Source organism: Pseudoliparis swirei, chromosome 6, assembly GCF_029220125.1.
Source record: "Pseudoliparis swirei isolate HS2019 ecotype Mariana Trench chromosome 6, NWPU_hadal_v1, whole genome shotgun sequence".
Taxonomy (NCBI): domain Eukaryota; kingdom Metazoa; phylum Chordata; class Actinopteri; order Perciformes; family Liparidae; genus Pseudoliparis; species Pseudoliparis swirei.
In genome coordinates, this window is record NC_079393.1 from 12,048,281 (window position 1) to 12,060,073 (window position 11,793).

At 42.3% G+C, this 11,793-nt stretch overlaps 1 protein-coding gene across 2 annotated transcripts; it reads left to right on the plus strand.

Annotated features, from left to right (window-relative positions):
- Nucleotides 1–1,834: 1,834 nt before the first annotated feature.
- c6h15orf39 (chromosome 6 C15orf39 homolog) lies at nucleotides 1,835–11,591 on the plus strand. 2 transcript variants are annotated; one of them, XM_056417412.1, is made up of 4 exons: nucleotides 1,835–2,033; nucleotides 4,140–7,379; nucleotides 8,217–8,251; nucleotides 9,730–11,591. In XM_056417412.1, exons 2-4 carry the CDS (start codon nucleotides 4,181–4,183, stop codon nucleotides 9,733–9,735), a joined length of 3,240 nt encoding a protein of 1,079 aa, XP_056273387.1. In that variant the 5' UTR covers nucleotides 1,835–2,033; nucleotides 4,140–4,180; the 3' UTR covers nucleotides 9,736–11,591. The 2 variants fall into 2 exon arrangements, with proteins under 2 accessions (XP_056273387.1, XP_056273386.1); XM_056417411.1 differs by lacking the exon at nucleotides 1,835–2,033 and having other exon boundaries at nucleotides 3,180–7,379.
- Nucleotides 11,592–11,793: the final 202 nt, after the last annotated feature.

Genomic DNA, 11,793 nt, shown 5'->3' on the forward strand with positions numbered 1-11,793 from the left:
AAATGTTTGCTATGGATTATAAGAGTGTGATCATTGGATATTTAACAGAGGAAGTTTCATGGAAAGAAAAATAACCATCAACAAGATAGCACTGCCAATTATGTTGGCAGGAAATATTTGCTTATCAGGAAATATGAGGCAGCAGATTGCTTACTAAAAGAAAGACACAATTAAATAGTTGCTTCATTCGGTGTTATCTTTCACTCACTTGGCTAGAGCAGCAATGGAGGATTCTGGATGTTGGAGAACGTTTGACGCTTTGCACCGCCTGTGTATTTTCCTTCCATTGCACAATAATGTAAGCATTTAATGCTTTATTTTTACCTGTAAGATTGTTGCTGCTGCATCCACATGGCACACTGTTCGCCCCTTAATGCTCTGTGTTGGTTGGCCTTAAGCTGTAACGCCATGGTAACTGGAAGTAAGGGAGATGTAAAAGCTCTCCATGGGGAGAAGTGCTTGCCTCCTCTCCTCCGTCAAACCCCCTGACGAGTGTCTCTTTACCTGCGAGGCCACAGGGACTGATGGAAGCTACCAACTTGTCTAGACTAAACTGTGGAAGTCCCATAGGACACACAAATTAGACTCCAACTCATAGGTGAGAAGGGATGGGATGATGCAAGTGCAACAAGAAATTAAGTCATTCAGAGGTGAAGGCAAGTGGAAGAATTTAGGCTTACAGTAATGCCAAATTGTCTATATTTCAGAATAGTACACTTCTGCTAAATTAAACTTCAATGTTAAATGTTAAAAACTTAAATTGAACAAATGTCCTTCTGGGGATGAATAAAGTATCTATCGATCTATATTGATATCACACTGTAGATTTACATTGTACACATGTCTAGGCTCATGGAAAAATGTGGGGCAATTCTGTATGAGGTAATAGCTGACCTGGTTTTAACTTTGATCGACTAATGTCAACCATTAACTAAATGAGTTCAACAAATGGTCATTCTGTCCTCAAGAATTTCTTAACTATTTTCTTTTTTCAAGAGCATCTATTCAATTCAATTCAGTTTATTTGTATAGCCCAATTTCACAAATTACAAATTTGTCTCGGAGTGCTTTACAATCTGTACACATAGACATCCCTGCCCCAAAACCTCGCATCTATTTTTATATAAGTAATATATACTCAAAATTTCTTTAAATCCAATACCTCATCTTTTTGCTCTTCATGCACCCTTTGACAGTCTGGATACAGCATGGTACCTGCATGGGTCTTTAGCCATGTTATAGCAAGCCTACCATAATGCCTTTTAAGGGAAACACTTCTTATGATCAAATTAATTTCTTTTGTACAGACATCATTATAGAAGTGGACTCCAAATCCTTTGTTTTGCTGTGCTTTATTCTTCATCAAAGCTAAACAGGATCATTCCATTCACTACGCTATTATAGTTCTTTGTTGTAAAAGTACACTAAGATAACTTCCAGGGGCTGTCAAACTCTTTTTTTATAGCTCTGTGAATGATCAATAAATATATTTACAAAAAGAAATGGATGCATGACTAAAAAATAAAATAAAAACTTGAAAAACCCAATGTCGTATAGCTCTATTTCCATGGAGTGAACACATATTGATATCGGATTTGTTCTTATTTTTTTTAGATTGAAACAAAACCTGTACTATCTGCAATAAATCAATAAACTCGAAGTTACCCTTTAGTGGCTTCAGCAGCCGACCATTAAGATAGAGCGAATAAAAGTGAGGAGGGAACAAAAGTGCAAAGCGGGAAAGCATCGCATGTGTAGACAACAAGCCGCGGAGAGACAGAGGGTGTGACTCCGCCTATTGATCAAAGTCCATCCTCCTCCCTTTTGTCTTTTCTTCAGTTTGTTAACTTCACTGAAAGCCGCATGGACTTTGGGGTGAGCCGCGCAAACCTCTCGGCGTGCCTTCGTTTCATTTGGTTGGATTTTGGCACATCCGGACTGTCCCGGTCCGCCAACGAGCTTCCCCTGCTTTCTCTTAAGCGGTGTTTCATGGAGTCTTTTTGGAAATCATTTATTGTCAACACAGCAGCGAGGTAAGAAAACACATTTACTAAACCCAATCTTCAAAAAGCCAAATTAACAACAGATTATGACATCATCAACTCGTGTTTCACCAACAGGCGCATGGCTGTCTTCTCTTACGAAAGCATGACAGATTGTGAAACTATTTCAGTTCGCACAAGCATCGCAAGTGTTTGAAACAGTTTTTGTTGTTTTTGCCCACAGTGTGGTGGTAGTTTTTTTTCTTCTTCTTTTTTTACACCGCGGTTCGCGACGCGTTTGCAGCGTGTATGGAAATGACTTTCACTGATCGAGCTTTTGCGTGTATATTATTTTCATATTATTTGCGTTCTGTTAATTTGAGCAGGCTGGTCATGCTGGCAGGGCCACACACTCCTGTTTTCGTGTGGACATTTGGCCTCTGCGCCCCACAAAAAAATGAACCTGTGAAGACACTTTTTGTTCTTATCGTTGAAGTTCCCCTTTTAGCCATTGTATTGGTTACTTTGAGACTTGTCGGGAAAGAAACTTTTTTTTCCCACGTCACGTAAACTAGCTGATATCTTCCAACTTGCAGATCTGAACTTTTAGACTGACTTCATTTTTACCGACTCACTCTTTGCCCACGTGGTTTAAGGCTCAGTTAGTCAATTTGGACGGTTGCTTTCGGAAGTCACACTCTACATCACCCTTTCCCTATATCTGGGAATGCGGATCCCATGCACATACACACACACTAACCACAGAGTGCGGCTTTCAGTCATCTGAAAACAGCCCTGAGCCGTTTCCTCCATGCACATAGCCTAAACCACACTTCCCTCATGCAGATAAGCCATTGCCTTTTCACGCTTTCTAAAGTGTTGACAGGATGAACTGTTAATATCTACGTGGCTATGTGTCATATGAGCCTGGTTTTGGCCTTAATGAGGTATGTGTGAGGTGTGTGTGTATAACGGCACCCTAATTACGGCATACACTCATGACACATCTATCATTATCATCATGTAATGTGTATACAGTTTGCTAGACTAATGTGTTTCCTGGATCTGACACAAGAGATTTAACATATTAACCTCACAAAAGATAGCAGGGATGTTTTGTGTGATCTGTTAGTTTTAGGGGTTATTAGAAATTGTTGTCCACTGGTGGGGTAAACAATGGAAAGGAGGAAAAAACACAAGCTTAAACAAATGTTTCGTGCTGTATGTCTTTCCGGTTCATGCTGCTGTGCATGTGACAGAGTTATGTATTCATCACTTGATGAGGTAATCTTTCCTTCTCCTTCTACACCAAACCGGTCGTGTCAAGCAGATTGAATTGTGCACAAGCTGTTACATTATGCTGCCTTCAAGTGCCTGTTGGAAAAGACGGTATTTGGAGTTCAGCATACTATGATTTTTTTTAAGGGGTAAAAAAGGCTTCAATTTTCACTGGTTAATCTTCACTGGAATTGTATTTGTCATAGAACATTAATAGAAATTCAAATTGTTTAAGATATTAAATTAATTTTCCAACAAGCCATATACGACTGCATACATTTTGGTGTTGTCCCAAACTTCTTCTTAAAGGCACCAAGTAGTAATTGTTCTGGACCTATATGTTAGTACTGTAGAAGCTTTTTCTATATGGGAGAAGTATGAAAAAGGAAGTAGGGCATGATGCAGTATCGCAGAGTTCAGTCTCATGTCATTTCCATATTTGCAGAAATGGCCTTGGAGTGAAGACTCCTCTCAATCATACACAGATTATATATCACCACCACAACCAATAATGCTTTCGGTATCACCATGAGCTGGTTTGTTTATTGCAAAATCTGGCAACTATCAAATTATATTCTAGGAAACGGATTCAATAATATTTTTTTGTTGCCTTTTGTTTCCACCTGTGTGCATCTGCTGAAAAGGGTTTATGTGACATGTGATAAGCCACAAGATTCGCCATGTTGTTAAAAGGCCTCAAGGTTGTTCTCTAAACATGACCTCTTCATGATTGCAAAGATGTTTTTGTGCTGCTGTCTTATCTCAAGTCTGAGGTTGGAGTTTATTCAAGCTGATTAGAAAGATTGATCCTTTGAACCAGTTTTGCAATGCTTTTAAATGATGAATGCCAGTGTCTAATTGTCGTTCCTATATTCTCAGGTCTGGAGCGATACCATTCCATCATCATAACAAAGGACTATATGATGAGCAGCCCGTCAGTGAACACTATTGTTGACCCAGTGTTTCAAAGCAAGATGCCACTATTGGACGGGACCACAGCATCCACAGGACTGTCAAAACCACAACATATGTCTGGTTTCCTGGGTAAGCAGATGCTCCAGTACAACGGGGCATACTTCACTTATGATCCCAGAGGAAAGGACGGGGAGGGATTCACTCCTCCTTGGAGAAACTCGAAAAGCTCTTTGGTGGATGGCAGAAGTCCTGTGAGTCACGTCTCCAGCATAGATGGACAAAACCACATCATTTACAGGCAAGACAGCAATTCTTCAGAGGAAGGCCATTGTCATTCTTCTTCTCTACATCACACCCCAGTAAAACAGGCCTTCACGTTATTCACTAAAAGTCCTGGGATGAGTAGTCCTACAGCTGCTGCATCAGGGGCGGCTCTTAGAAAACTAAAAACTGGAGGCGAGAATGCATCTCCCCCATCTGAAAACTCTGTTTACTTGGCGATTCCTAAACCGGTTTATGTGCATAACCCCTGCTGTAATGAACTGGGTTGTGTGATGGGACAACGCTACAGTGTGGAACACGGCTCTCCTCGGATACCAAACCCTGTGTATGAGCATGATTGGATGCAAACTGATACTCATTACACTGAAAGACCGCCCCTCCAGAGGAAAGCACAAGACACACTGCCGCAACCGAAAGGTTTACAGATTGAGCCCAGTGCAGAACCACTAAATAGGATCACTGTGGAGACATGCAGCCCCGGTAGAGCAAGGAATTTTCCTGGTTTGATTGACTCAAATTATGGCAGTTACCCCTGCACCCCGACCCGCACACTGTATGGTTCTCCAAGTGAGCCGAGCCAGCGTTTACAGACACCCCCCAGAGGTTACCCTAGCTTATACTCCTCCCGTCCCATATATGAGCATATGACCTCAGAGGTTTATCGGGAGCATTCTCCCATGACCAAATATGGCCAGCTAACGCAGCACCCAATGTTTTACTACTCCCAGGCAAATGTGGAGGTAGAAAACGGGACACAGTTTAAGCAGAGAGAAGATGTGCCTGTTATACTTAAACGCACAATCTCAAACCCCCGAGAGCATTACATAGTGCCTCATTCGTTTCATGGTGAAATTCCTCTTCCAGGCAGGGAAATGTTGCCAAATCATGCTCTGATGCAGGGTTTTGACTATCCTTGTTTTGCAGTACCCAGATTTCATTTCAATTCAAGCCAAATCGAAGCCGCCCTAAAAAGTCAACATGCATCGCCTAGCTTTCACTCTTCTCCCGTAAATGTTTCCCCGTCCAGCCAATACATGGAGCACCCCATGGCCTCTGCAACCAACCTACACAAGGACAAGCCCAACGGCAGTCTGTGTGCTGGCCAATCACACAACAACTCGCCATTCCTACGTGTGGACCAAACCAGTCCTAGCAGACGTGTTAGCCATGCTGGTGTGTCGCCACCCAGCATACAGACTAACCGATTCCTTCCACCACTCACCAGCCTGCACATGGACCGACCCGTCTTTCCACCAACTGGCTTGAGCATGGACAGAATCTTGGACTATTCCTCTAGTGAATCCCAGGTTAGGTGCCTGAAAAAGCCCAAAAGCCTCCCCGTTTCCCCAGCGACATGGCTGCCCGGGTCATCGGATCGAATCCACCCAGCTCAACCTAATTGTGCAAATGTACGAAAACATATTTATTCCCCTGCTGCTGCACCAGAAAATCAACACAATGGCCCTGTGTCCAGTTCAGACACTCCTGTTCTGAAAGGGAACCTGAAGAGAAGTATTACTCGCTCATCTTCACCCATCAAAATAAAAGACGAGGCTAGGGATTTATGTGAGGTGGAACAAGTTAAGAAAAAACGAAGGGTAGAAATGGAGACTGGAGAAGTAGGACATGAAGCAGACTCTCATCCTATGCCAGTTATTGACAATGTCTTCAGTCTGGCACCTTACCAAGCATACCTGCAGGCGTCTGGAGGGTTATTTCCAGGCAGAATTGTCCAGTCAGCTGAGCAACGTGAAGACAAAACCAGGCAAGACATTAAAGCAAAAAGGCCCACTCGAGATGAACAGCAGTCACTTGTCTGTCTGCTTTCCAAAACCACGCGTGCAGATACTCCAACAGAGAAACCTGCTGTACAGATCTTTGAACCCAAAAACATTAAGGTGGAAAAAGTAGATCCGTCAAACCCTGATGACTTCTCAAAGTCACCTGTTAGTCCAAGTTACTGCAGCAAAATAACAATAAAAAAAGAACATGAAGAGACTTGTTCATTCGACAGTGAAGCCATGTTGGTGATAAAGAAATGTGAACCTGATGAACTTGAAGGTAAACCCTCATTAGCAGATGAAACTGCTTTGCATAAGTCCAAACCTGGTGAGGTAGCTGCACAGATGAGCTTGTCTTCTCAGGCTGATATGTGCACACTGCGTGAACAGGTGGTCACCCTGCAACCCAACGTCATCACTCCACTTCAACCACCTGAGAGCAAAGTCGATTTTAAAAACATTCCTCCCCAGTGTCTGAAACTGTCTAACTACAAGTTAATTTTCTGTGAAGTGAAGCATTCTGGTCCAGCTGTACTCCCAGAGAGGCCACCTGCTCAGCCAATACCTGAATGTATACCAAAACTAGAAGTCCAGATGCCAGTCCGCAAGCACTTCTTTGAGATGCACCATTCGCTCTCCAAGTTGGTATCCAACTTTGTGTCGGCCTCTTCGGAGCAGGAGCTCAGAACGTGGTTGTCTCAGTTGGAACTGGTGGAAGTGGTCTCTCCAGCCAAAGTGCAGAAAGTGTCTTGTTTGTTGGGGGTGAAGGCGAGAGAGGTGTGGCTCAATGAGGAGATGAAGTCAGCGCTCCATAATGTCCTGGACAGGTTGAGAGAGTACACCGCCCAAGAGCGCTGTCCTTTCCCACACGTCATGCGGACGGGGGCGGTGTTCCTCCCCATGTTGGTGGTGAAGGAGCTGCTGTTTCCGATGGTCCAGGGCAGCTTCATCGACCAGGTCCTGCAGGAGCACCGAGTGGAGCTGCGGCCCACCACGCTCTCCGAAGAAAAGCTCCTCATCCAGTTCCACAAAAGAGCCTGTTCCTCCAAGCTCCGAAGACTGATGTCTCTCAAACACCTACCCAACATCTACGCGGACGTGGTCAACCTTATGTATCACACCTGTGTCTGCAAACATCTGGGTGAGTGCATGTTCACTTCTGAGGTAATGTTCTGTTCATGTAAAGAAAGGACAAATGGGTGTTGCGGTGATGTCATTTTGGTTACAGATATTGATTCCAGTTCTTATTCCGTCCGTTTCCAAACGAATGGCACTATAGGTGGTATGATGGTATTTTGTTTCTTTTTGGTAACACCAAGCCAGACTAGTTGGAGGTGTTTCAGTAAGCAACGGTTGTCCATTACCGCTTATGGGGAATGCTGGACACAAGTCCTCATGCCACCAACCCTGAAGAACAAAGGTTAATGAATGAAAGTATTTAATATTGAACATTTATTGCAGGGTCATGCACATATGGAGACCTTTTTTAATGCTTACACATGTTTCTAATCGGTTGTTCAGTACTATATGCAATACATGTTGTCAATTAAGCGCAGTCTATTGGTTAGGCAGCTCAAATAATTTAACTTTTCACCTAGGTGATAAGTTTATAATACTGTGTGAATAGTATGAATCAACATGTAGAAAGTTACAGTTTCATTTGTTCTGTTATTTATAATAGATTAACAAGATAATATGAAAGTTAAGTAGCAAAGTGTTGGTTTCATGTAGAAATACTTGAAAGATGATACCTTTTTAGTTTGATATTTTGAGCGTGTGATATGAACAACATGACATGAGCAACAGTGCTTCTTGTCTTTCTTTGCATATTTCTGGAAATCCCCAATGGGTAGATTGTGTGACTAACAGATTCCTCTGGATTATAATTTATTTATATTTAACATTTTTGGCCCTTTTGTAAAGAACAAATCACAAAAAACATTAAATATTCAATATAAAATCCATTTATTTTTTACAGAATCAACCTCACCTGATGTCCAAAAGAGAGCCCAGGTATATTTATGTTTTATGTTGACCGACAATCTCACTACTCCTTGATTTTGCTGATTTAAAAAGGTTATATTTCTGCTAATTTTCAGTAACTAACTACTAACAGTAACTAATCACAATAAATTGCATGATTGCATTATGCTTGTTTTGGTGGGTGAGGGTGCTGAGGGGCTATTTGTGGATACATGAAACTCCTCCATGCTTTTTTGCTAGAAAGCATTGGTGACCCGTAAACACTGAGGCAGGCTGTTGGATCACATTACTGGAGGAAGGAAGTGAACGCATGCTTCACACACTGAGGGGAATAACTGGCACATTTTGAATAGCTGAGAAGAAGGAGATCATCATCATCTTTTAACTGACCAGTTTCCTCACAAGACCTGCATCTGTGCCGTTTAGTCGGAGGGAAGTGAGACTAAATCCGTTTTTCTAATCCAAAAGATAAGGCTGGCAATCTTCTTTCTATTTAGTTATCAACAAATCTCATGAAAAGAACAACACAGAGCCCATTTGTAGCTACTGAAGGTTGAACATAATGAGTTACAAAATATGTAGTTTCGTTCTTGAAAAGAGGCTCAGTGATCTCCTAAAACAACCGGACACAAGCTTTTACAAATGCTACACAAACAAGAATAAATAGTGTATTTGTTTGTACTATTTTAAGTCGCCCGTGTGGTGCACTCAGGATGCTTAGCTCCAATATGATATACGTGGGGTTAACTTGAAATAATCTACAGTGCCCATGTTCATCATACTGTAGGAGCGTGACAGAGAGGCTACTTCAGGCTTTGGTTGCACAGACCAATCCATTATCGCCTTTAATGTTTTCATGGGATTTGTTAATAATAGAAATGTACTGTGTCCCCCACCTTTTTTGACTTTGTGTCCTTCAAACATCGATTTATATTCGGCACAGACATTTGCTAACTGCATTGAGCTTAATGGAGTTTCTGTTCACTGCTGACGTTAATGGTTCACATGGTTTGGGAGCACTTGACTTCAGTATATGAACATTTCCCTTGTCTGGCTGTTGCCCCGCTGCTGGTCGCCTCCCTTGTAGCAGCTAACTTCCTTTCCTCAGCCTTCGTGTCTCCTTCCACAACCTTCTATTCTGAGTGTCTGCTCAAAGGGTGTTTCATGGTGAGGGATCATGCTGTCCAATCACCAGGTCTGCGGAGTAGAATAGAGTCTCATTGTTCTGGAGTACTGAATGTACTACGGTAACATTGACTTGTCGACCTGCGTTGAACTCTGTGGTTGCAAGCTTTGCTTTTTTTATTTTGCAAATATGTGTTCACAAAATCAATTCATTTCTTTTATTATTTTCATTCACAACTCCTAAACTTCTACCTGCCTCCTATATTCTCACTAATGTAACGTAACTCTATAAACTCTTTAACCTTTACCTTCCCATTTTTTCAACAAACTAATTTTTATTTTATTTTTTGCCTTTCCTAATTGTTATATTCCCTGTGTTGCAGGACTAGATCTGGAAGATCCTGCTGACGAAGAAGATGAAGGGTGGGAGGAGACTATCAGCTGCAGGAGTCCTTCATCTTCAGACGTCAATGCCTCACCCTCGGAATCCCACCCACAGGGATGTCCGACGGACCACGAAAAAAACAGGAATAAACGAAAAAGCAGGGTAAAGACCAGTTCCAGGCGTATGTTTCTGGACAACAGTTCCTCAGAGAAGGAAGAGGCAGATGACCCCAGTACGACTGTAAGGGGAGGTGTGCTGGATGCATTAAGTGAGAAAACCTGGAGAGGCCATCATGAAGAGACTGAAAATACAGGAAGTGACCGCATGGTTGCAGAGCAGGATTCCTCACTCATTCCACTTAGCACAACTTTAGAAAATTCATGGATGTGTCCTATAATCTTTGACCCGCTTTCTCCATCTCCCAGTGACACAAAGACGGAGGAATACTCCAGTCTGCAGCCTGTTGGAGCAAAGTCTCCGGATAGATCCAAGAATTGTTCAGGTGTGATTCTCAAACTGAGGAGGATGTTTAGTGGAGGTCTAAACCGGAAAAAGGCGCACTACCAAGCAGTCTCGGACACGGGGTCATCTGCCGACCCGTCCGACTTGCGTACTGATGATGGGGGAGGAGAAGTGAGCGGCGAGACGGACCGTCACAGGAGGACGCCCAGAGTGACCCACAGGTGGCAGAGAACGGGAAGCTTCCCTCACGCGTTAAGACCCCTGAGCAGCTCTTCTAAAAGAAAACGCCGATCGCTGGTGAAGATCAAATACTGTCCCTACTTGTCTACCTGCCACAGCGCTGAACACAGGAGGCGGTGGGTCCTGCGTTCGGCCGTCCAGAGGGCTCAGAGGGCCATGAGGTTCTACCCAGACCTGGTCGGAAAGAGGATTCGTCATCTGTATGAAGAAGATGACAAATCCGAAGTGTGGTACAGAGGGGAAGTGCTGCGTATCCAGGAGGCTCACCCCAACCCTCTCAAGACTATATTTGAGGTCAGGTATGACAGTGAGCCAGAGTGGAAGTACTACCTAGAGCTACTAATAGACTATAAAAAAGGCTGGCTCAAAGTGGAAGACTAGTTCACCCAAATAATGACTTTCTGCCATGTCACACTGCAATCACAATCCCCTGCTGTTTGTTTACTTTCTAACAGTAGGCTGATACCTTCTCAGGAATAAAGTAGGAGTGGATGATTGTTTTGTAATGAGGTTAACTACACATTCTTTGTCACTTGCAACTGCAGTTTATAGGCCCTGACCATAGCCAATGTGCAACATCATGTATGTCTTCTTTTTTTAAGCGACGCCTCTATAAATAGCTTTTCTGGTTTCATGTAAAAAATAGATTGTAGTTGGTTCTTAAAATGCTACATTTTAATCTATAACTGATGCAAAACAAATCCATGATACTTTAGGTTTTAAGAAAAACATGTTGGCAACTATGAACTTTGGTATTTATTGTCTTTATCCACATTTCTGGTTAATACAATGTTATTTGGAGTGAAGTGAATCGTTTTCTATTTATATTTTGCCAATCAAATTAGAAACCAGATTTGTATTGTTGCATAGAGCCAGCCACATGTAGGTTTACAATAGTAGTGCCAGTCTTGTACATCATAAGAGGATCGTCCCCCTGTGGTTGGTATTTTAGTTGAGTGTGTTTTAATGAAGCTGGAGAGGCGGCCATGTCGTTCTGTACTAAGCTGCTCGAGGACTTGAGCGACACCCGCCTGTCACAGCATTTTACTCACTGTGAACCTTCACCTCATTTTATAAACATGTTGAAGTGCTGTATACCTCTGCAGATGAAACTGTTGGAAACATCATCCTCACGCCTAAATAAATGTTTGTAATGATGTCTGTTTAAGCAGTTTTTTTATCCCATATATTTTTTTAAGTTTAGGAAACAACTTTATGAAGTTTATTTTTTACTTACCAGTTTAATGGGATTTCATAGAAGCTATTTTTATTATATTTCTAACACTTAACTACTGAGATTACCAGCTACACCTCCAAAAAAAAAACATTTAAGTGAACATCTTATGTTTATTGCAGATTT

Coding starts and splice junctions, on each gene's coding strand:
- c6h15orf39 (XM_056417411.1), top strand. CDS start 4,088: ATGCTTTTAAATGATGAATGCCAGTGTCTAATTGTCGTTCCTATATTC. Junction 7,380..8,216: donor CTGTGTCTGCAAACATCTGG/GTGAGTGCATGT, acceptor TATTTTTTACAG/AATCAACCTCACCTGATGTC.